The 22,647-nt window shown below is 35.7% G+C and overlaps 1 protein-coding gene across 8 annotated transcripts in view; it reads right to left on the reverse strand.

The window, feature by feature from the left end:
• The window catches only part of MAP2 (microtubule associated protein 2), a 145,940-nt gene that overhangs the window by 17,490 nt on the left and 105,803 nt on the right, over positions 1-22,647 (reverse strand). For 2 of the 8 annotated variants that reach the window (XM_060016186.1, XM_060016183.1), the window contains 6 exons: positions 17,587-21,342; positions 17,184-17,390; positions 16,876-17,010; positions 13,924-13,982; positions 9,259-9,406; positions 4,235-4,575 (listed from right to left, as the gene is read on the reverse strand). In XM_060016186.1, coding sequence (XP_059872169.1) covers positions 4,235-4,575; positions 9,259-9,406; positions 13,924-13,982; positions 16,876-17,010; positions 17,184-17,390; positions 17,587-21,342 — 4,646 coding nt within the window. Of the gene's footprint in view, positions 1-4,234; positions 4,576-9,258; positions 9,407-10,354; positions 10,526-13,923; positions 13,986-16,875; positions 17,011-17,183; positions 17,391-17,586; positions 21,343-22,647 lie in introns of all 8 variants that reach the window. The other 6 variants (XM_060016185.1, XM_060016182.1, XM_060016189.1 and 3 more) reach the window with 4 other exon arrangements.

Genomic DNA, 22,647 nt, shown 5'->3' on the forward strand with positions numbered 1-22,647 from the left:
TGTATAAATATGGTGAGAAGCCCTGGCTACAGTATCGGGAGTATATCAGATAGAGAAAGTAACAGAAATATTCTACTCAATATTCTGTAATAACCTATATGGAAAAAGAATCTGAAAAAAATGGATATATGTATATGTATAACTGAGTCACTTTGCTGTACACCTGCTACTAAGACAACATTGTATATCAACTATACTCCAATATAAAATAAAAATTTTTAAAAAAGAGAAAAGAACAGATGAAGGGAGACTAGTTAACAACTATTGCAGTGATATCAACAAGAGATAACATATCCTGTGCTAGGGTGGTGGAGAGTGGACTGAAAGAAATGGGTAGAATAAGTGCTGTCTGGGACACAAAATCATTAGCACGTAAAGATGGCCAGGATATGGAATGAAGGAAAGGGAGATGAAAAGAAAACTCTTTGTTCTGATTTGTGAAACCACCTCATTAGTAACTTTCAACTATCACAAGGTGCTTTGTATACTGATCTTCATAAAGCTGACAGAGAAAAAACAAGAAACTTGTCAAAACATGTAGGAGTATTCCATATAAATCCAAGTGCCTGTAAAAAAAATCTGACCCACAGATAGAAAAAGTACCATTCATTGAGCTGTTGCTTAAATTTTTTATGCCACACATTTAGAGAAATTGTTTATTTTCTTACCTTTGTTTAAATCAAGCAGCCTAGTCCTTAAAAAGCTAACACTTTTTATTCTAAAATGTAGCTTTAGATTTAATGTAGCTTAAGGAGCTAGGTGCATTGAGATAGTTTTAAATTAATACACTTAACAAGATAGCTTTACCTATGCCTTGAGTTAAATCAACCAAGCTTACTATCTATAGTGAATCTGAGATGACATATGTTCTTTACAGTAGAATGAATTTATATTTTAGCTGAAAAGATTAACTTTATTGCTTTCTGTAAAGCTCCTCGTATCTTCAGCTAGCTTATCTATTCCATTAGGCATTGATTTGCCTCACTGAACTAAGCCCTGAGGTGAGCCTCTTTGCCAATAGAAAATTGGACTTCAACAGAAGAGATAATAGCCATAAGCACAAACCTTATACATATGGAAGAGCAATAAATGTTCAAAATGGGGCAAATAATAAAGGTTCCCAACTTGGAAAGTTGTTGAATTCCTAAGACACTATATCTTTCATTATACATTTCTTCTCCCTAATATTAGTGATTGCACAAACTTTAAAACAACAATAATAAAGCTTTTAAAATTAAATTATTTACATACAATTAAACCACTCTGAATTTTATGACAACAGAGTCTGTGCAGATAGTTTGAATTAATTAAATTAAGGTTACATCTACCAATTTACTCCCATCTTCACCAATAAGAGTTGTGTGACTTTTTTTCTTAATAACTATAGATGACATATGTCTATTATAAAACTGGGCTCCTACAGAAGGTATCAATGTTGTCTTGGTCCTCTTCAGTGATTCTGGGTTGGTCACTGTCCATTCAAATATCCTAGTATATACAATTACTATTGGGGACAACATGCCACTGGCTTCAATTTCCCCAACAGGGTGCACTTATGGATTCTCTGTCAGATAACAAGGGTCTTTAGCATATTATCTTGACAATTTCTAAGAAGCTTTAACATAAAAATTTCTCTTAGTCATTTTATAAAGTTGAACCTTAAAATCCAATCAAAATCCCCAGTTTAACATGTACAGAAAAAGACCCTTTCCTCACTCCCTGTATTTGAGAAGATCATACACTATAAGGAGGCTTCTAGGGGGATAGTGTTAAAGTGTTGACTGAAATACTTTTCCTACAAAAACAGTTCAACTGTAGTGCATCTCAATTTCCCAATTCATTTTCCTGTCTAGTTTAAATGCATTGATGCCATCTATCACAAAATAGAAGGCAAATATGTTCCCTCCATCTATTTCTTATCTTGGTGAGGAAATACCTCCTGGTCCTCCAACAAAAGTCACTTTATAACTCCACTGTTGTAGATTTTTTCCAAGTCACCTGAAGATGCCATAGGATAATTTTGCATCAGGTTACCACTTGCCTCATGGAACAAGAGATTTTCTTCAAATGACATGATGATTTGAGGCTATTTTTGTTCCTTCTGTAATTTTTTGTGTCATATCTTTACTAATCCTAATTACCATAATCTCTAGGGCAGCATTAGTTCAGCTCAAACGAGTGAGACATCTTTATATCAATTTTATCAATTAACAAATATAGTAGAAGTCAATTAAAATTAGACATAGAAATATTCACAGCCAGATATCATAATGAAGTAGAAAGAGAAAATAAATAAGTCTTCATATTCTGGGCTTCGTTTAACTTAATGATTCTAGCAAAGCTGAGGCCAAAACAATTTTTTGTCTGTCTTGAAAAGTCCTTTGAATAAAATCATTTATTGTCAAATTATATCAATAATTATTCCCTTCTTATTAGATTTTCTTTTTAGTTTCAATAAAATATCTTTGAGGCACTTAATATTCCCTTGTGATTCTAAGAAGAAACAGGTTCTTTTAAGTATCAATATTTTCCAGAAGATAAGCAAGTAAACCTCACATTTAGTTAAGGAGAATACCAGGACACTGGGATATTTATAAAAAGAGAATTGATTTTAAATACACATGATAATTACTCTATTTTAGGGGGTAGCTCAAAAGAGCTAAAATAATAAACTTGCAAATTGGTACTAAATTTATTTTATTCAACTTACTCTTTTCAATTATTTATGTATAAATATAAAAATAATATGGCATTTGGATATTTTCAAAAGGCTCAAAATATTTCCTTCTCTTGGATGTGCAAAACTATGACAAAGGCAAGAGTATGAGATTTTTCGAATTACAGGCTTAAACTTGGTAGAACTATTTTTGTTTTATGCTTAAAAAGTGTTTCTTGTAGCTCATATTTTAATAACATTTTTCTATGAAAAAGCATCTTTCTGTGACTATATTATTATAGAATGTTATAGTTGTTCTGAAAATGGCATACTGAGTCCTTCGTTCCTTCTTTGGTTGATTTTTGCTTAACTCTTTGGACTTTCTTGAACAGAATCACAATGAGAAAGCAAAGAAGTCTGTTGCTAAAGGAAGAAGCAATATTAAACTTTTGTTTCAACACTGAGTAGGAGTCTTCGACAGCCTCACGTTTTGGCAAGACATTTCTTCTAAACCTGCTGAAAATACATTTTCTTTGGCATGAGAGAGGGATACCAGAAATCAGTGGCAGGAAATACAAGAGATAAGAAAAAGAGTGGAAGAAAATAATATTGAGGTTAAAAAGAAAAGCTGTTTTGGTATATTGAAAGGGCATTACAAGTTTGCTAATGTATAAAGGAAATGATTGCTTTCTCTCTTCTTTCACTAACGGATGGGTGTTTTATCTCTTCATTGACAATAAAAGTCAAACTATGGGTATATCAATATCACAAGGGAAATATTAAATGATATTTGTATTTGTATTGTATTAGTCCTTCCAGGCTAATTGCTTTGTCCAAACACATAGTGTAAAAGCAAAGTTCAGGTTAAGGTAGAACTCAAAGCCCTCTGGTTGGAAAAATATGTGAATGTTTGCTCTGAAGCTGAAGTTAAGAGTTAGTAGGTAGAATTTTACTAAGAACCCTATTCAATACAATTAATCTGAAATAGATTTTCCAGTAGAACCATATAGAACTGTCTATTAATTATCAACATGAATATTTGCCCTTTGCAATGTCTGGGCAATAGCAGCCAGAGAAGAAACTTGGGGAACCATGTTCTGATTTGGAATGAACATGGGAAAATGGTAGAAGATGTCATAGGAAATCCTTGGGGAGAAGGAAGGAGATAAAAGTGGAATTACTAAAAGATGGTCAAAGGAACTCACAGTCAGGATCTAAAATAGATCACTCAAATTCATATCAGAAGTGTAACTTTAATCTCTTAAGTTAAAATCCACAAGGCAATAGAGATACATTTAGAAAAGATCTGTTAGGTAGTCAACTAAAAGATTCTCTTATACGGTTAAATCAATTTTTATCTAGTAACGACCACAAGCCATATGATTTCCATCATATTTCATAAGCTATCTTTCTCAGATAAGACCCATACCCTCAGCAATAAATCATAACCTGTAACGCTTTAAAACCTCCATCTCCCTTTTGTTTCAAGAACCGTTAGCCTATAATATGAGGATGGCAACATAATAAGTAACGGGATTTTACTTTGGCAGCAAATACGTGTGTTCATGTGATTCTTACCTGCCCCCCTTTAGGCTGGTATTTGATGTTCTCTGTCGATCCAATTTTGGATTTGACATTCTTCAGGTCTGGCAGTGGTTGGTTGATAAGCCGAAGTTGCTTGGGAGTAGCAGGAGATTTTGGAGGCGTACGTATAATGGCAACTTTCTTCTCACTGGGCACCAAGATGGCAGACTTGGGGGTTCCTGGTGTGTGAGGGGTCCTGGGGTAGCTAGGGGTTCCAGGAGTGCCTGGTGTGCGTGAAGAATAGCTTGGTGGGGTACCAGGAGTGATGGCGGTTGATCCGGGGGTAGTGGGTGTTGAAGTGCCACTTTTTCCTGCTCTGCGAATTGGCTCTGACCCTATATTAACAAACAAAACAGAACCCAAACCACAGTGTCAGAAAGTTCTCCTCGAGACACCGCCCTTCCCATCCATTGTTAGAACTCATAATTCATTAAATTTCTAAAGGGTTTAGAATATTTATGAATGACAGCAATGCTCGAAAAGGTGAGAACCTCCTATTTTTAGGCCCATAAACTGGTGACATTCTTTTGATTCTATCAATGTGAAGATAATACTTGGGTTTTCCTGATTTATTTATTTATTTATCTATCTATCTATCTATTTATTTATTTAGCGGTACGCGGGCCTCTCACTGTTGGGGCCTCTCCCGTTGCGGAGCACAGGCTCCGGACGCGCAGGCTCAGCGGCCATGGCTCACGGGCCCAGCCGCTCCGCGGCATCTGGGATCCTCCCGGACCGGGGCACGAACCCGCGTCCCCTGCATCGGCAGGCGGACTCTCAACCACTGCGCCACCAGGGAAGCCCCTGATTTATACTTAATTCTCATTATGAATGTGTCAAAAGTATTTTCTTCTTGTGTGATCATTTAGGCATATGGACCTGCCTTTAGTTGGAAAAACAGTCTGCACTTAACGTTCTTTGTGGGCTCATATTTACTGAAGAGTCTTTGAATGACATGCAGAACACTTGTTCTTTTGTGTAGTAAGTTTATTCCGAGATCCAGGTGGATACACAACATAAAATTGTATATTTAGATCACATGCTTTTGGCCTGCATAGAAAATTATTTAACTCTAAAAAAAAAAATCTAGTTCTCTCCTTAGAAAAGTGGGATGTTATAAAAATTTATTCACAGTGAATCTTGTACCTGATTGTGTTTGCAAATATTTCCTTTACAAGGAAATATATCTTAGCTCTTATTAGAAAAAACAAAACAATTTCTTTCCTTAGAAAAGTAGGGTGTTGTAGCAATATGTTCACAGTGAATCTTGTGATTGCGTTTTCTCCCATACTTCCATTACTAGTTTGCAGTTTGGAGTCAAATCAATAATCCTTCACTGTCTATTAATAATAAAGATATTGTGAGGTGTACTTCTTTGCCTCAACTTGATGTTAACCTCATTTTATCATTTAACTCATTTCCCCTCATTTTCCTATGCTATGTTTCTCACATTATTTTTTTAATGTGGGTTTAAATGCCATTTCAAATGCTTTTTTGAAAGAATAATGATATAAATGAGGATACACCTTAACAGATTTCAAAGCACTTTTGTGAATACCGAACATTTGATAACCAAACATACACACACGCAGTAGAGGCAGCTCTTATTATGTCTAACTTAACAGTAAGGACATTGAGCTTCATGTACCCAGATGATACTAAATGCTAAGCCAGATATGATATTTAGCTTCTTAACATTTGTTGAACTTTCTCTTAACTCTAAAAATCTTTTGTCTAAAATAATACATTGACTCCAATAATAGAACACTGATTTACATTGTTTACATTTATTATACAAATTCTTTCACTTTTTAAAATATTTTATAGAAGGGCATGATTTTTATTTTTTACTGCTGAGTATGTAACTTTGTAAAATCAATGAATCTTCTGGAAATTTTGTAGAGGATAAAGATATAACTCATTAATTTTAAAATCAATGAAGTAAAAGGGATCGTAGAGTCATCTGATGTAATTAATCATCAGTGCAGAAAGTTCTTCCTGAGAAAGGAGACAATTAATCTTTGCTTAAATATTTACAAGGAGTGAGCTCAAGAGCGCTTCTGAGAGAATTGTAGTCTGCAGACAAAGTAAATCTACCCATTGGTCTAGACTCAGTCTCCTGGATAACCAGAATAATTTTACTTCCTCTCTCAGTGAACAGTTTTCACATATCAAGGCAAAGTTGCCCCGTGTCCTTTTGGTCTTTTAGTAAAAGGGCATGACATGGGTAGACTATTCAACTGGCAATATGAAATGGGATTTGAGAAGAGTAAAGTGATAAATTAGTGATTTTTATTGCTTTCCACAAATATGACATTTCAAGACCAGGATAATACAACCACATTCAACTTGTCTTTCTGTAGATTCCTGGCTATAACATTTGTTTATGGAGGTTTTGATGTTGGTTTGAGTCAGTCACTATGTCCTGAAATATCTCTTCAGAAATTTATTTCTTCCTCAAATGTATTCTCCATCACGTCATCACTTTTAAATAGCTCAGGTCTTTTGGGGAGAGGGATCATCTCTGTATTATTTGCCGCTCTACCTAACACTGGTGTCTTTTATGGGGCCTGAACACAGCAGGAGCTTAACATATTTTTTTTTAATGGTATGAATTTGATTCAGAATTTATCCAAGTGTGCTGAGGTATTTTTCACTTCATGGAGACCGAGTTAAAGCAATAATCTGGATGTGCATAACAATATTTACTAAAAGAAACATTTGTGTAAAAGTAAGAGTTATTTCTATACCCCCAGAAAATGCCTTTAAGTTTTGAAAAAGTAAAGGAGGAAGGTTCTGTGTTATATCTGGAGAATGAGAAAAAAACACAAGTATTAAGAAGCTCTTAATGCTGCTGTTCAATAGATATGATCAATTTTTATTGTAATAAATTATGTTCTAGTCATCAAAAATGACAAATTTGACTGTTTCTTATTAGTTCTGAAATGGAGAAGATTAAATTAAATTACTAAAACGATTTTAAAAATATTTATGAGTTACTCTCTGACACTATGTTCTTATTTATCTTGTCATCTCTTCAGTGACAATGTCTTTCCCTCCTCTTGGGCTGAATGAACTTCCTGCATAGCACTTTCTTTCAAATCTTTTCAATAGCTGTACAAAATGCTAGAATATTCCTGTGTGCAGTTAAGGAGATGATCGGCAAATGGGAGGAGGCAAACTGCTTGTTCTGCTAACTGTCCCTATGCCTTTTAGCTATTGCTATGTAGAGCTAAAATAGACCCTACGTCCTAGATTATCAGAGTATCCTTTATGTTCACTGCCAAATAATACAATGTTGTATGCTTATGAGCATAAGTAAAGGTAAAAAGTCAAGGTAGAATTGGCTCAGAACATAAAAAGCAATTTGTATACAGATACATTTTAAAAGGCAGAGTACAGTGGCTCAAAGATGTGGATTTATGTAAGAAAGTGTCATTTTGCTTCCATGGCAACAAATACAAGCATAATTCAAGGTGTGTTTGGGAAGCACTCGGGCCTTTGTGTTGGCTCAACATCCCTGGGGTAATTGCTGATGCTCAATTCCAACTCCAGGTATTTGGAGTTAAATTCTCTTCTCTGGAGATTACTAACTCTTAAACGTCTTCTTTGCTAGTTCATTTGCCTACTTTACATGTGTTAAGGTGAAAAAGAGTGATTTCAAAGGCCTAGCATGCATTTCAAAGGATGTTAATGCTTCATGAATCCAAACGGTGTGGGACACAATGGCTTTAATTATAATAAACACTTTCACTGTAGGCAAAAAACACTGTTTAAGTGTCATACAAAATAGTCACATTTGAAGTGGGGCAATTATCATTAAATACTCAGAAAATAGGTGGTGAAATCAACTATAATGTGATAGTAGTAGCAATTTCCAACACTTTCGTAATGGATTTTAAATGACAGAAAGGCTATTCTCCAAATGTTTCCACAATTTTGTAATAGTTTTTAAATGACAGGGATACTATTCTCCGAGTGGTTCTACAGAACAGTTCCCTAATACTATTTCTTCTAAATAAATATAGAGAAGACATTAAGAGGACAGGTTGTGAACTTATCAGTGGGCTGAAAACCAAATTCAGCCACTTACCAGCTGTGTAGTATTGAACAAGTTACTGTCTTTAAAAGGTCAGTTTTCTCATCAGTAGATTTAATGAGGTTATTAATACCTAACCATCAGCATTGTTAATTAAACTGATTGAAAAATGTGTCTTAAGATTTTAGCACATATATGTGATTAATAAATGGTAGTATTTTTGTGGTAATAGAAACACGTTTATGAAAATAATTTAAATTACTAGATAGTCTTGGTAGCAACACAGCACATAAGTGGGTAATGATTGGAACTTTTTTATATTCTTTACATAGACTGTGATAATTGCTGACCATTACATTATGAAATCAAAAGAAATTGAAGCTATTGCACAGAACATGCTATGTTTACAGCCTCATTGGAATGCAAATTCTTACCAAATTGAGCAGGATCCTTAATTTTGATTGTTGATTTTCTAGTTAGATTTTAGGACTTGGAATTCTAATAAAGGTTAAGTTTTTATATTTAAAAAGTCCCTGGACTTCCCTGGTGGTCCAGCGGTTAAGACTCGGAGCTTCCACTGCAGAGAGCACAGGTTCTATCCCTGGTTGGGGAAGTTCGGTACGCCATGCCGTGTGGCCAAAAAAAAAAAAATCCCTGACTATTGGTTTTCTCTACTAATTAGTTCTTTCAAATTTTCTTTTTTACTTTAAACTTCAAGAGAGAAAATATATTCTGAAAATGACTTTATTTCAATCCTATTTAAGGGATAATGAGGTAGTATTCCTCCCTCAGTTGTTTTGACTCAAATAATGGTTTTGGACCCATTGATAGCCTGGATCTCTGATTCTTAGGACAAATATAATCTGATTTTAATGCATATTTTATTTGCAAATGTAAAATATAAGTACACTATAAGCTACTCCACTTAAGAGATTTTTAAAAAATGAATGAAAACGAAGCCAAAGCAAAATAAACCTACTAGTGGTCCGCCGTGCAGAAGAGGAGATAGAACTGTTGAGAGAGAAGGAGTTCTCATCTCTGTCTCCTGATACGCCTCGGCGAGGAGGGAGAATGGAGGACGGTCTCGGCAGAGAAGAGCGCTTTTCTGGGCTCTTGGTTACTCCATCCTGGTTGGGGAAAATAAAACGACGTTGGGATCCTGTGAATCTTCGTTTTAATTATGCAAAGTAATTACATTGCTCTGGCTAAGTTTCCTCCTGTATTGATAGGTGAATTTCTTTTAATCCACACTACTGACTTTTATATACTTATAAGCATTTCTGCTTCAAAACTTAGAAAGAATTCAGATTTGCCTAGAGGTTTTATAAAAATATATTATTTTGGAGTTAGTGCTAAAAATCGATTGTGAAATTCAAATTCTAAATGATAACATTATGATAAAAATAATATGCTCAAGTAGTCTCCAGGTAATTAATAATTTTAACTGAGAAGTCTTCATCAGCATGATAATGTATTAATCAGAAAGGACTGGCAGAAGAGCACTGCATGTGCAGTATTTAGCAATGATAACCACCATATACTGTGCACTTACGTGACAGGAATGCTAAGTACTTTACATCCATTTATGATTTAATTTTTACAAAAAATGTTACATGCATTTTAGAGCTGAGGAAACAGCTTTCATCAGTTTATGTAATTTTTTCAAAAATCACTGAGCTGAGAGGTAGCAGAGTTAGTATTAAATCTTGATGTGTCTGATACTGAGCCCAAACTGTCTATTATATTATATATAATATAATTTGGTACAATATTATATATAATATGCCACATGTAACATCATATATAGTATATTTTGTATTTGAAATTTTATTAGATATCAAATAAATAATAAATTAATTATGCATTGTATATCTTACAAAAAGACATTTATTTTTTAATGATTAGACTATTTATAACTATTGAAACACTTAATTTGTACTTGTTTTTAATAAGGTCTATTGATTATATGTCAAACACTTCAGAACTGAAAGTCTTTGCTTTCATACATTTACTGAATTGTGTCCTTCTCCCAAATTATGTTCCTTTCTGCACCTTTGATTGGCTTGCTGCCTTACCTTGTTCCCTGATTCTGAGTATGGTAAACGGTCTGTGGAGCCCGCTGAGGTGGGCTGTATGAATAAACTGTCAGAAAATGTAGCCCTTTTAGTCGTACTAGGGCAGGCTGAGCTGCATCGTGGGGACTTTGTGCTACCCTGTAAGGCAGGAATCTTTGACAAGGTAGAATTCTAGCCATGAAAGAAAACAAACAAAAGCACAAAATAAACCAAACTATGAAGTAAAAGGAAAATTAAAAAAAAACATGTAAACATATAAGAAATTAAATGTCTGCTTTTAATAAGAACACATGATAAATGGTTATAATCAATGATAGAGACATATATTATGTGAGAACAAGAGATTTTCATTGAACACATCTTTTTAACTGGAACTAACTTAAGAATACACATATAATGAGAATATAGATTAAAATATTATTTATAAATTCTATGTATAAGGTCTCTGATTAAGCCATAAACCTTATAATGATTCCATATTTGGAAAATATCTTGAGAGTCTCTTGGAATTGTTCCTTTAATAAACACAGCCCTTAAATGGTATATATAATCAACATTTTGATCACATTTCAAGAACTTTAGAACAAAGTATATTTAAGGCCTAATAATAGAAAATAGTTCTTTTTTAAGTTGAGAAAATGTATTTTCAGATTATCTACACTGATTTCATCAGAAAATTGCAGATTTTATATATAATGAGTTCATTTTATGAGTCAAATGCATACCAGGGACCAAGTTATATCATAGAATTAATAACATTTTTATGCAGAGACCACAGTTTGTATGATGTGCTATAAATTCTAAAAATGAAAGTCAACACTGACTAGATTGCCCATAAAAATCACAAGACTTATTTCACAGGTGTTGATAATCCCTGGGAAGATTGTCGGCAAGAGCAAGTGTAAGTGGGTTGGACATATATATACAGCTTTTGGAGAAAGCTATGCTGGCATGCCACATGTCTCAGGGGAGACTGTCAAAACTACAGACGAGTATGACAAAGCCGAGGAGGTTTTTATCTTCAAATAATTAATATGATTTAGCCGATACAAAAATAGCAGTTGAAACTAAGATTTTTATCTCAAGTTGTAACCTCCGTAGACACTTCAAAGAGGCATAAGTATTCACAGATTGCACGAATCACTTCTTGTTTTACAGACCCAGCACCTTGAGTGGGAAGTATAACTGGGTCAGCACAAGTCATTCTTTTTTGACTGATGCTACCCACAAATTAGTGAATTTCAAAAGTGTGGAATAGGAAAGAAAAATGGAGTAATTGGATTGCCTCAAATTATGAAAGACATCTACTAATCTCCTGCTAAAAACAAAAACAAAATAAAATGAACAAACAAACAAAAAAACTCAAATGAAATGAAAGATTATAGGTTAGGTTCACAATAAAGATCAATTGAAAAATCGGAGAGAACTGTTCTGATGGATGTACTGAGTTAATCTTGAGGTTTTGGGAAACACAGGAAGAGGATGAGGTTACAAGGAAAAAGGAGGATTTTAAATGAGAAAAAGTGAGAAAGAATGGTGGTCTAATCTCTCTTCTTCAGAAGGATGAGATGGGCATTTACAAGGAAAAAGGTTAGTTTTGGTGTCAGATGTATATGGTCTCTGTCCAAGTGTAAGCATTGAATGCTAATTCTTGTTGAGTTACTTGAAGACCAACGGACTTGAAAATTTCTGAAAGATTTTGCAAACAATGTAATCTTAAAAATTATTTTCCTACCAAGAGAAAGCTCAGACTTACTTTCCGTATCTGCTCCTAAAGACTTCCACTTTAAAAAATAATAACTATTGCTGTTTATTGAATAAATACTATGTTCTAAGCACTATAGAATGTATTATTTCATAAAATTACTGTACTTAGGATTTACAATTCACTTATGATATAGGAATTTTTACTCCTCCCCTTATTTTTGGAAAATTAAGACACAGGAAGAAAAAGATCATATAGTTAATAAACGTTCAAAACTTGGATCTGGCCTGTTTCATGGCCCTGCTCTTAACCAACACAACCCACTAGTTCCCCATCAGAAACAGAAGGTAAAGAGATACAAATCTTGAAATAGCAGTGTGGGCAAAATAAGGACTAAAATTACCAAAGCGATAAATGGATTCTATTGCTTGCCATAAGTTCAGGACTATGTCTGAAAACATTTATATAATAATCAAATATACATATATTTTTTAATCAACATAAAGTCCCTTGGCTTCAAGATGATATAAAAGGTTTGGCTGTCATTGAATATGAATTCCTATTTTTCACAATAAATAAAAAGAAGTCTAAAATTTTATTAGTTTTTAGAAAGCTAAACAAAGAATTGTGATTTACCTATCATACATGATGGCTAAGACCCAGAACACTGTGATACATTACTAATTATCATCACTCAAATGATTTGTTGTAATTGTAGGATTCCATGATAAATCTTTTAACTTTTTTCTTTCAATGAGAAAGAAGTAAAATACTTTGTGTTGGTTTTGGTCTTTTGAAAGTTTAAAAAACATGATTAATAATACAAAAATAAAATTTGCAAAATAAGAAATATAAAAGATTTATAAACATAGAAGAAGCTAAACATCATTAATACAACCAAATTAAAACAAAATATTTCATCTCCATAACTTGGTAAAAATAGAAAAAGTATAGAGATATCTAGTAATAACGAATACAAGCATGTTCATATACAGTTGGAGGACATCTAAGCTGTAGAACCTTTCTGGAGGACAATTTGACAATATGCAGCAAAAAGTTTAAATGTGGACTTTCTTTTTGAAACAATGATTTTGCTACTAGAATATTATCCTAAGGAAATGCATATGGATACATTCATAGATGTAGCCAAAAAGATTTCTACAGTAATACTGCTAAAATAACAGAAAACTAGTTTGAATGTCAAGTAATGGGAAATTAAGTACATCACTGTAAAAATATAAAATGCAATATTATGTAGTCATTAAAATGATGTACAAGAATGTTTAATGACATGGAAATCTGTTTATTGTTTAATTAAAAAACCGATATGTGGTGTTTCCATCTTTGTTATTAAACCTATAAATGTGTAAAAAAAATTAAGATTTTATGTCAAAATGGTAACTGCAGCATTATCTCCTAGATAAGGAGATAATATAATTTTACTTATTTTTCTCATCTACATTAATTTTCTCATATTCTTATTTTGTAAAACAACAATGAAAATGTGTTGTAAAATACAGTTTAGTGTTGATTATAATGGTTTATCTTGATTCTATGAAAGTAAATAAATTGGGCTCCTCTGCTTTTGCCATATCATTATGGTGTTTCACATGTTTTTGTTTTACTAACAAAGAGGCAGCCTAAATCCCAGCTCTGCCCTCACCAGCTACCATCACATTCCAGAAGACATTCGGACGTGCTTGATTGAATGCCATCGAGAATCAATCTGGGTGAGTGAATGATCTAAAATGTTTTAAAAGAGTAAACATCTAAAGTCTAGATTTTATCTAAAATTATTAAAACATTGCCACTAATACCAAAGGGAATGTTGAATGAAGAGCAAGGAAAAAATTATTTTACTCACAGACACTTTGTCCTTTGCCTGTTTAAATACACTGGGAGCCTGAGCTGATTCAGCACCTGCTGCTGTTGAGAGAGGAGACAAAAACAACCCCACACTTAGTGGCTAAAGACCACATAAATGCATTTTTAATGCCTTTTGGATATTCAGTTGTGCCAACAGACTAATGCAAAGCGAATTTTGTTTATATTGAGACTCAAATTCAGTAACTGAAGAAACCCGAATAATAAGAACATTATAGCATGTGGCTCCCACTATAGAGTGTGCTAATTACTATAACCCAGTGTTTACCAAAGCACAGGTAAGCAGACCAAGTGATATTCTATCTGTTACCAATGTACCCTTACATTAGTATTGATCCTTCAGAATGGAAATCATAGGACAGTAATCCGAATGCTGCAGAATTTAAGGAAAAGGGGAGTGATTGGTTTCTAGGGTGGGCATCACATAAGAATATTCACAGAGATTTTCAAACCTTCTTTATGTAGCCACTGTCATATCTACAGATATTTCTGCATTTTACACTTTAAACTGTCATGGTCTGCCAACCCCTTTCCCTCTGCACCCCTTCATTTCACAATATGAATGACACACTTGTTTGACGTGAAACGGACCACATGAGAAGGGAAGGGAAGAAAAATGGCTTGTCAAGAAGAGAAAACATGAGAAGAATTTTAAGTTCAGTAAAATAGACCATGTTCTACACATGCACTTCCTGTATGAAATTATTACCACATCTGTTACTGTTGTTTCTCTTGCTGCTGTTTTATACTTCTGGTTTCAATTTTAAACTCCATCATCTCTAGCATAATTTCTGCTGATGACTTACCTGACTTGACTTAAATATCTTTCAAGACTGAACACAACCCTTTGTGTTTGGGGAAACTGTCCCTATTTAACAATTGGGCTAAGAATATAAAAGGCATAAACTTGTGTGTTTACTTCCACCTTAATTTTCTTTCACAAGAGAGAAATCCTCTGGAAAAAAAATACTTATCCTTATAAGCACTCCAAATGAGTTTCAAAAAGGTTTCTTATGCCATGTGCAGTTCTAACACAAAAATAGTAACGGTCTACAATATGTTCTATGCTATTTAGGACTGGCTAGTAAGATTATTCGCAGACTCTGAAACTAATTTTTTTTTTAAAAGAAGCAGTGCAAATTATGCCTCTTTACTATTTCTACAATATAGCTCATTTTTTCTGTGACATATATACTTTGCTTTAAGTCAATGAAACTTATCTTTGGTATATGCTTTCTGTTTGAGTATCTTAATATTTGAATAAAAAAGGAAGATCCTAATTAGTCCAAAGATCTTAACTTTCCTTTAATGAATGAAATAAAAAGGCAAGTTATTCTCAGTGTGGCATATTGAATACTAATGACATGCAGGTACTTCACCAAACCATTTGACATTTCCTCTGAAATTGTACGATCCTAATATATTTTTCATCTTTTTAGGTGGCGTATAGGGCTTTTATGCCCCAACCAAGAGATTCTGCCTGTGCAAGCATTTTTCTAACTAGAAGAAAAATTCCAAGTTTAATGAAAATGTACTAAGTAAGATGCACTATAAGATTTAGAGATGTCATGTTAATTCCTAAGTCTTAACTTAGAGGAACCCCTCATTCTAATAAACCTTCATCATCAAGGTGTGTGTATAATTATGTCTTCTACTTTCAAATCCTGCCTTACATACTAGTTCTTGAAGGATGCTCATGAGATAGTTCCTATATGAAGAACACAAATGAAAAATACTTGAAATTTTTAGTGGCTATCATGAAACCATCAACCTTGATTTTTTTTCTTACAAGGGTTAATGCTGCTCCTAACCCTTTAAAGCCACCCAAAGATTCATATAAAGGCACTTCTAATGTATAATGGATTGGGAAATCTTCCTTTCTGACTTAAGAACTCTGATGCCTTCTTTTGTAGACTGCAAGTGTGCCATTTAATCAATGCTAAAATAAAATATATTCTAAATGAAGAGTAACCTAATATAATTATACATTTAAAATAAATACTTTGCACTGAAATTTAGGAATAGAGTTTACATTATAGATATTATGTATGGTCTTTTGTGATGGTTTGTAACATGGTTCACTCCTTCATTCCACTACTTTTTTAAACAGCAAAAAACAAGTATATCTGAAGAAGACAGAACAATAAGAAGGTAGGAAAATAGAAATAAACCTAAATTCTAAGATATTGGGAGGGAAGGGGTTTATTAAATTTTAAAGTTATTAAATTTTTGAATACTACGTTATGTAGGGGAATTTAGCAGTTTGGATTCAACACATTTAAGAAAATCCCAAGGACAAAATGTCAGCTAAGAAATGTAGTATCACCAGAAAGCCTGGCTAATTTTGGATATGAAAAATAAAATCTGGTGGGAATACCAGACAATTTACTTTTCCATTTTTTTCTTTCATCCAAAAGCAAAGTAATTTTTCAACCACAATTTCACCCCAGATTTGCTTTTCATTTTCCATCTCAAAATCACTATGCATTCTTGGTGGTTCTCAGTAAATTCATCAACATCAGTAACAGATTTGGCAATAACAATATAGAAAATAGGACAAATACATATGGGTTTTTAAGCATGAGGGAGATAAATAAGCAAAATAATGAGAATGCATACCACGGTTATATTCATCGCCATCGTCTAACCAAAAACACAGAATGAAAATAGGAATCCCCAGAACGTGACACTAGAGCACAATGCCAAGATACAATCACTGTTAAGTCTGAGCATGACAAAGAAACAGATGGTCATGACCTCTTCTGCAGGGAGGGAAAAAAAAAAAAGAATAATGATACAAGACACTTAATAGCGAAATTGTTCATGACTGCTGAGATTCTTGGAAGGAAAACAAAACGAAGCTGCTACAGTAATGAGATAAAAAAAATACACGTCCATGTTTGCCAGCCACATTGCAGAATTGAACAGTCACCTGTCGTTTTCCGCTTAACACAGGAGAGATGAGTTGGTCTAGTATATTTGATAGCAGGTTTTAAAATGAATTTCCTGGAGGGAGAGTGGGCCTGAACTTCTGTTTTTTTAGCAAGTTCAGCCTTCTTATAAACTGCTATGAATAAGAAAACACAAAAAGCATACCATCAGGAAAAAGTAAACACTTGGAGCAAAACCGAATGAAATTTCATCAATAATTAGTTACCATGGTTAGGCAGTTTCTTCTACAAAAGAGTAATAATGAATTACTTCAAAAACATTTTTTAAAGAAGTGATTGTTAAATGAACCTTTTTTCCTTCTCACTTCATCTCTGGAGACTGTGCTAGGTTCCTTTTTAGCTATTTTTCTTTCAGGAGTGGAAATTCTGCCTCTCCCGGTTTTAAAAGGCTTTTCTTTTCTATGTTTCTCAAGAGATGGTCTCCGAGCTTCCTTTTCAGCTTTCTCCTCTTTAGGAATAGTTTCTAACTGTTCTGTCATGATGCTCCTATCATCATCTGTGGATCAAAGCAAACCATGACAACAACAACAACGAAAACATTAGTAACAAATGTACAAAATCCTTCATCTATTTAAAAAATGCAAAATCAAGAGATAAAGGGTCATTTTAAAATGTTTAAAAATGAAAAAAAAAATTCCACTAGGTTACTGGATTTTATTTGGGAGTAGAAAATTTAAAAAGATAATGCACACCTTGAGTGTCCACCCAGAGGCTGTCAGCGTCCATGATGGAGTCATCAATGGTGGTCTCGTCTTTGTAATCGTCATAGGTTTCTGTCTTATATTCTGAGAGTCCAACCTCTTCTCTCTCAGGGGAAGCCGGAGCTTCTGGGGAGCCATCCTTGGGTTCAGCCTGGGCTTCAGCTGCCTCTTCTACTTCAAGCTCTTCCTCAGCACGGGGGGATGGTCTCCTTTCTACCTCAGGCTGCTCTAAGGCTGCAAAACGCACACTGTGGGAACCCGACTCCCCTTCATCAGTTGTGGTTTGCACGACAGTGATGAAATCATCCTCGATGGTTACAACGGACTCAATCACTCCCTTGTGTTCACCAGGGCAGGTCTCCACAAATTCCTCCCTGACACCTGGGACACCCAGGTCAGTAATCTGAAGGGTGTCTGAGCGGAAGAGGAGTTTATCATAATCTCCCCGGGCTTCTATCTCTTCTTCCTCATTCTCAGCCTCTGCTGGTTCAGCTCCAGTGGCTTCAGGCAATGGTACTGTAACATCAGAGGGCGTGATAGATATATCTGGGGTCTCCTTGTTTTCTTCTTTTGGCAGCTGAATAAGTTCCATCTGGACGTCAGCTCTCTCATCTGCGGCTAAATCAGCCTCTGAAACAGCAGGTGCACAGGGTATTTCCACAGACAATTTGATGGCAATCTCGTCTTGAATTAGAGAAGATTCTGGGGAAATTTCCTTCTTGCCCTCATCAGCTTTCAAGGACTCCATGGTGAGGCTTTCATGCTCACCGCTGGACTCATAGGACTCCTCTTTGTCTACAGCCTCCTGGTGCACCAGGTCAGGCTTGGCCACCTTCTCCTTGACTTCTGTCTCACTAACTTTTGTGCCTTCTTTCACGTGGCCAGACTCAACACCCATAAACGCATCTGCCTCCTGAGGTGCTGTGGATGAGGGGGCGAGGTCCTGCGTAGCCTTGAGTTTAAGCTCTGCTGCCTTTCCAGCATCTATGTGTAGCCCTGAGGCCATCTGTCCAAAGTCACTGATTTTAACATCTAACTGACCCTGGTCAGCTTTCTTTGCAGCAAAATCCAGCTCTGGTTCAGCTTTTTGGGATGGTTCTACTTCAGCTACCTCTGGCACGGAACTAAGACCTTTCTCTGCTTTCTCAGCCACGAGAGGTGATGCATCTTTTGAGACTGTCAGTTCTTTGGCTGAAGCTTGCTCATGGGTTACTCCTAATCCAAAGGTTTCAACTTTATCACCAGCCTCTTCTGTTTCCTTGGCATGTTCTTTTGAATCGGCATGTTCTTCACTTTTTTCTAGTAAAGTATCCAGCTTATCATTCGCTTTCTTCTCCTGATCAAACTCCCTACTCAGTCCTGATTTGTCACCAGAGATAGGCGGGGATGCTTCTTTCTCAGCACTGAGTTCATCTTTGACTCTTCCAGCAGCTGCCAGTTTGACTTCAATCAATGAAAGATCCGTGACCAAATCTCTTCGTGCTTTATCATCAGTGCCTTCATAAAAGGAACCACTCTCCCCAGATAAATTCTCACTGTCTTGAACAGGTGATGGGAGTGGGACTGTGTATTTATTGAACACACAGTAGCCCAGGTCTTCGAGCTGACTGTCAGTTTTAACAATGACGTGGTTTTCATCAGTGACAGGGGGGAAGCCAGTACTACTCTCCTCCACCACAGTCTCTGATGGGACTGATTTTCTCCTGGCAACCTCAGCATCTGCACTCATGGAAGCTAATCTTGACCTTGTGCCTGCCAGGTCTAGCATCTCAGGCAGGTCAGGTGCCATGACAGTACCATTTTTGTAATAATCTTTGGCTAGGAAAGGTGACTCACACGATGGCTCGACTTGGGTGTTTTCCTCTCCAGTAGCTTTTTCCCCCTTTATCTGTTCTTTTTCTTCTTTGCTTTCTGTTGGGAAGCAAGGGGCTTTGTCCACTGCAGGTGTCGTGGCCGGAAGGTAATCATCTCCTTCGTCCATACTTCCACTAGTGTTGGTTAGAATATCAGAAGCAAGGGGAGAAAGATCATGCCCCCGACCAAAGTTAAATCCAAGGGCTATGGAATCCAGGCAAGACATGGGCAAATTGATTGACATGCTTCTTTGCTCTATTGCAGACCTACCACCAAGTCCTAAACTCCTGCTCAGTGTCAAATCATCCTTATTCTTACTGTGGAGATCCCTTTTCTCCCCATACACTTTTGGATCAATAGTGAACATTCTTTCTTGAGGAGAAATGGGTTCTTCAGGTAAGTCAGATGGATAACTCTGTGCAAGAGTGCTGTAGCCTCCTTCTTGTGCTACAGCACTGGGCTGGGAGTCTTTCTCTGCCGTAAGTGCCTTGTCGCCGTTTTTATACATGGAAGATACGGTATCAAAAGACTCTTGGGCACCTTCTCTTGTGTCACTCAGTTCATAGTAATCACTGCCTGGCTGGATACTTTTTGTCACTTCTTCTTTCAAGGCAGATGTTTCAAAGTACTTGGACATTCCTGACTTATCTTCATAAAATGGCATGTCAAGCTCAGCTGATGTTACAGCTCCAACTCCTTCAACATTATCTTTGTCAGCAACTTTTTCTTCAAAAAGCTCCTGGGTGGCACTCTTTTCACTTAGTGCAGCTGGTTCAGTCATGACTTTTTCTGGTGTCTTAGAGGTCACGGCTGAATCGGTAACTGCTTGCTCCAAACTTACAGGGAATGAGTCCTGTTTTAATATATCTGTGGGAAGCTCCTGGCCTTTCGGTTCTTCTTTGGAGTAAGCGTGCTCTGTGGAGGGCTGAATTACACCTGTTTCTTCATCTGTCAATTTTGGGGCTTCACTCTCTTTTGACACAGCTTCTTCGTCAGAAACGGTTGTTTGTTCTTCAAGCTTTAGGTGAGGTTCCTTTTCAGTAAGCATAGATTCCTGTTCCCTGAAGGTGGGAGTCTCTTTTATCTGCACACTCTCTTGCTTTATTGCCCCTTTCTCTTCTCCTAAACCTTTCTCCAGAACATAGTCTTCCACAATCGAAATGTGAGCATCTTTGGGTGATGTAACTGCTTCTGAGGCTGGTGCTTCTGCCATTTTGTCAGGTTGATCCATATGGGGCTCTTCAACTTTAGAACTATCTTTGGCAGTTGCTGGGCTACCAGTTTCTTCCAAAGATTTTTTGTCATCTGGCTGTAATAGGGCGGGGGCAAAGGGTGATGCTGCTGCAACAATGTCATTCTTTGTGACATCAAAAGGAAGAGTGAAGCTTCCACCCTGAAAGGGACTTGGCATGGGAGAATCAAATTGTTTCCCTTCCCATTTTGGGATGTCCTCAAGTACGTCTTTTTCCTTCATGGGTGTTAGGGGGCCAGGAGATACTGGAGCAACCAAACCCCACTCGTCCTTTTTTGCTTCCATTGGCATTTGGATGAACCAGTCCTTTTGCTCTTTTGCAGCTGAGGGCTCTGCGGGAAGGCCAATACCAGGTACCACTAGGCTCGGTTCTGTCTTCTGTTTTGTGTCTTCTAGGCTGGCACCCAGAGTATGCCCAAACAGAGTGGGAGGTACTTTTTCTTCTTCTGTGTCTTGCATGTCCTTTTTATCAGGGGAAGTTTTAGTTGTCTCAGGCTGAGAAACTAAGGCAGCATGTTTAAGGTCTTCACCAGGCTTACTTTCTTCCTCTGACTCCTTTTCCACCTTTTCTAATGGCTCGGCTGGAGAGGGAGTCAATTCCTGTTGATCATGAAACTCCATCTTCGAGGCTGTAAGCAAACCTGAAGTAATTGGGTTGATTTTTAAACAAATAATAGGCAAGTGCTTTCAGGCAGTAAGCTTAAAATTATATTTTGAAATGGCAAATGAATGGTAGGGTATAAAGAAAAACTATGAAACATGCAAGCATGCTACTCATTTAAAAATCAATATGAAAATGTCAGGACTGAGATATATTTGTACGATGGCTAAAATGAACTCCCATTGTGAATTAATGTGTACAGAAATTGTAAAAAGAGTATATTTTGAATACTTTTTTTTCCTTTGTTTGGTCTCTCTAAACAGTATGTGATGTATACTGTAGTAGAAAAAAAATTTCATGTGCCTTCTACAGATAAAATTACAAATTAAAGAATATTGAATAAGTACTTACATTAAGGTACAAAAGAATCTATATAGTAATCTAAATATGGGAAAGACTTGATTTCTACTGACCTTTTTCTTTTGTTTTCTAATTTGTAAGTGAATTTGCAGGCCATGGGCAGAAGGACAATTAAGTTATAGTTATATGTGTTAAATAAATTCAGTTAACTGGATTGACAAGTTCCAGGACCAATTTTGGGGGCACTGAAAGGTTACTAGAATAAATTTTTAGAAGTCATCTGAGATTAAATTTCGGTAATACAAATAAATGATTACTACTGACTTTATATGATATGACCTAAATATTGACAAGTCAGTTTCTATCACATATCAAAATTCTTCAGTCCTAATCATTACTTACTCTGTATGGTAGATGTAAGAAAATCTGAATTATACTGATAAGACTGGGAAGTCATGTGACTAACACAATTTTAAAGAGTCAACTATTAAAATTCTTTCTCTCCTTGGTCATGACCTCATTCTCTGGAATGTGACCAACTGGCGAAGCACTGACCAGTATTGGCTTTAGAGATGCTTCACAGAGATTAAATGACTCTTTTAAATTTTTATTTGTTCACCAATCCAAAAGGCTTCAGACTCTCAATTGTATTTTAAGGTCAAGGTTATTTTACTGTGGTGAATAGGGCTAAATGAAATTATCTGGAAAATAAAACTCAGTCATCTCCTGAAGAGCAAGTGAAAGGATGATTATTACCTTATATACTTGTGTGTCCTGTTGTCACAATAGAAAAGAAATACTATACGAACTTTCTAATAAAGATTAGATGAATGAAAACTCAAGAGATATGGTGATTATCAAAGGAGTTGGCTGCCATGGAAAGGAAATGATATGAGAAGCATCAGCAGGCGCTTTTAAGGAAACCAAACCGTATTCACTGAAGCATAAAAAAATAGAGCACACTGCGGTTGCAAGCAAAAACGAT

This window comes from Delphinus delphis, chromosome 7 (genome assembly GCF_949987515.2).
Source record: "Delphinus delphis chromosome 7, mDelDel1.2, whole genome shotgun sequence".
Classification (NCBI taxonomy): domain Eukaryota; kingdom Metazoa; phylum Chordata; class Mammalia; order Artiodactyla; family Delphinidae; genus Delphinus; species Delphinus delphis.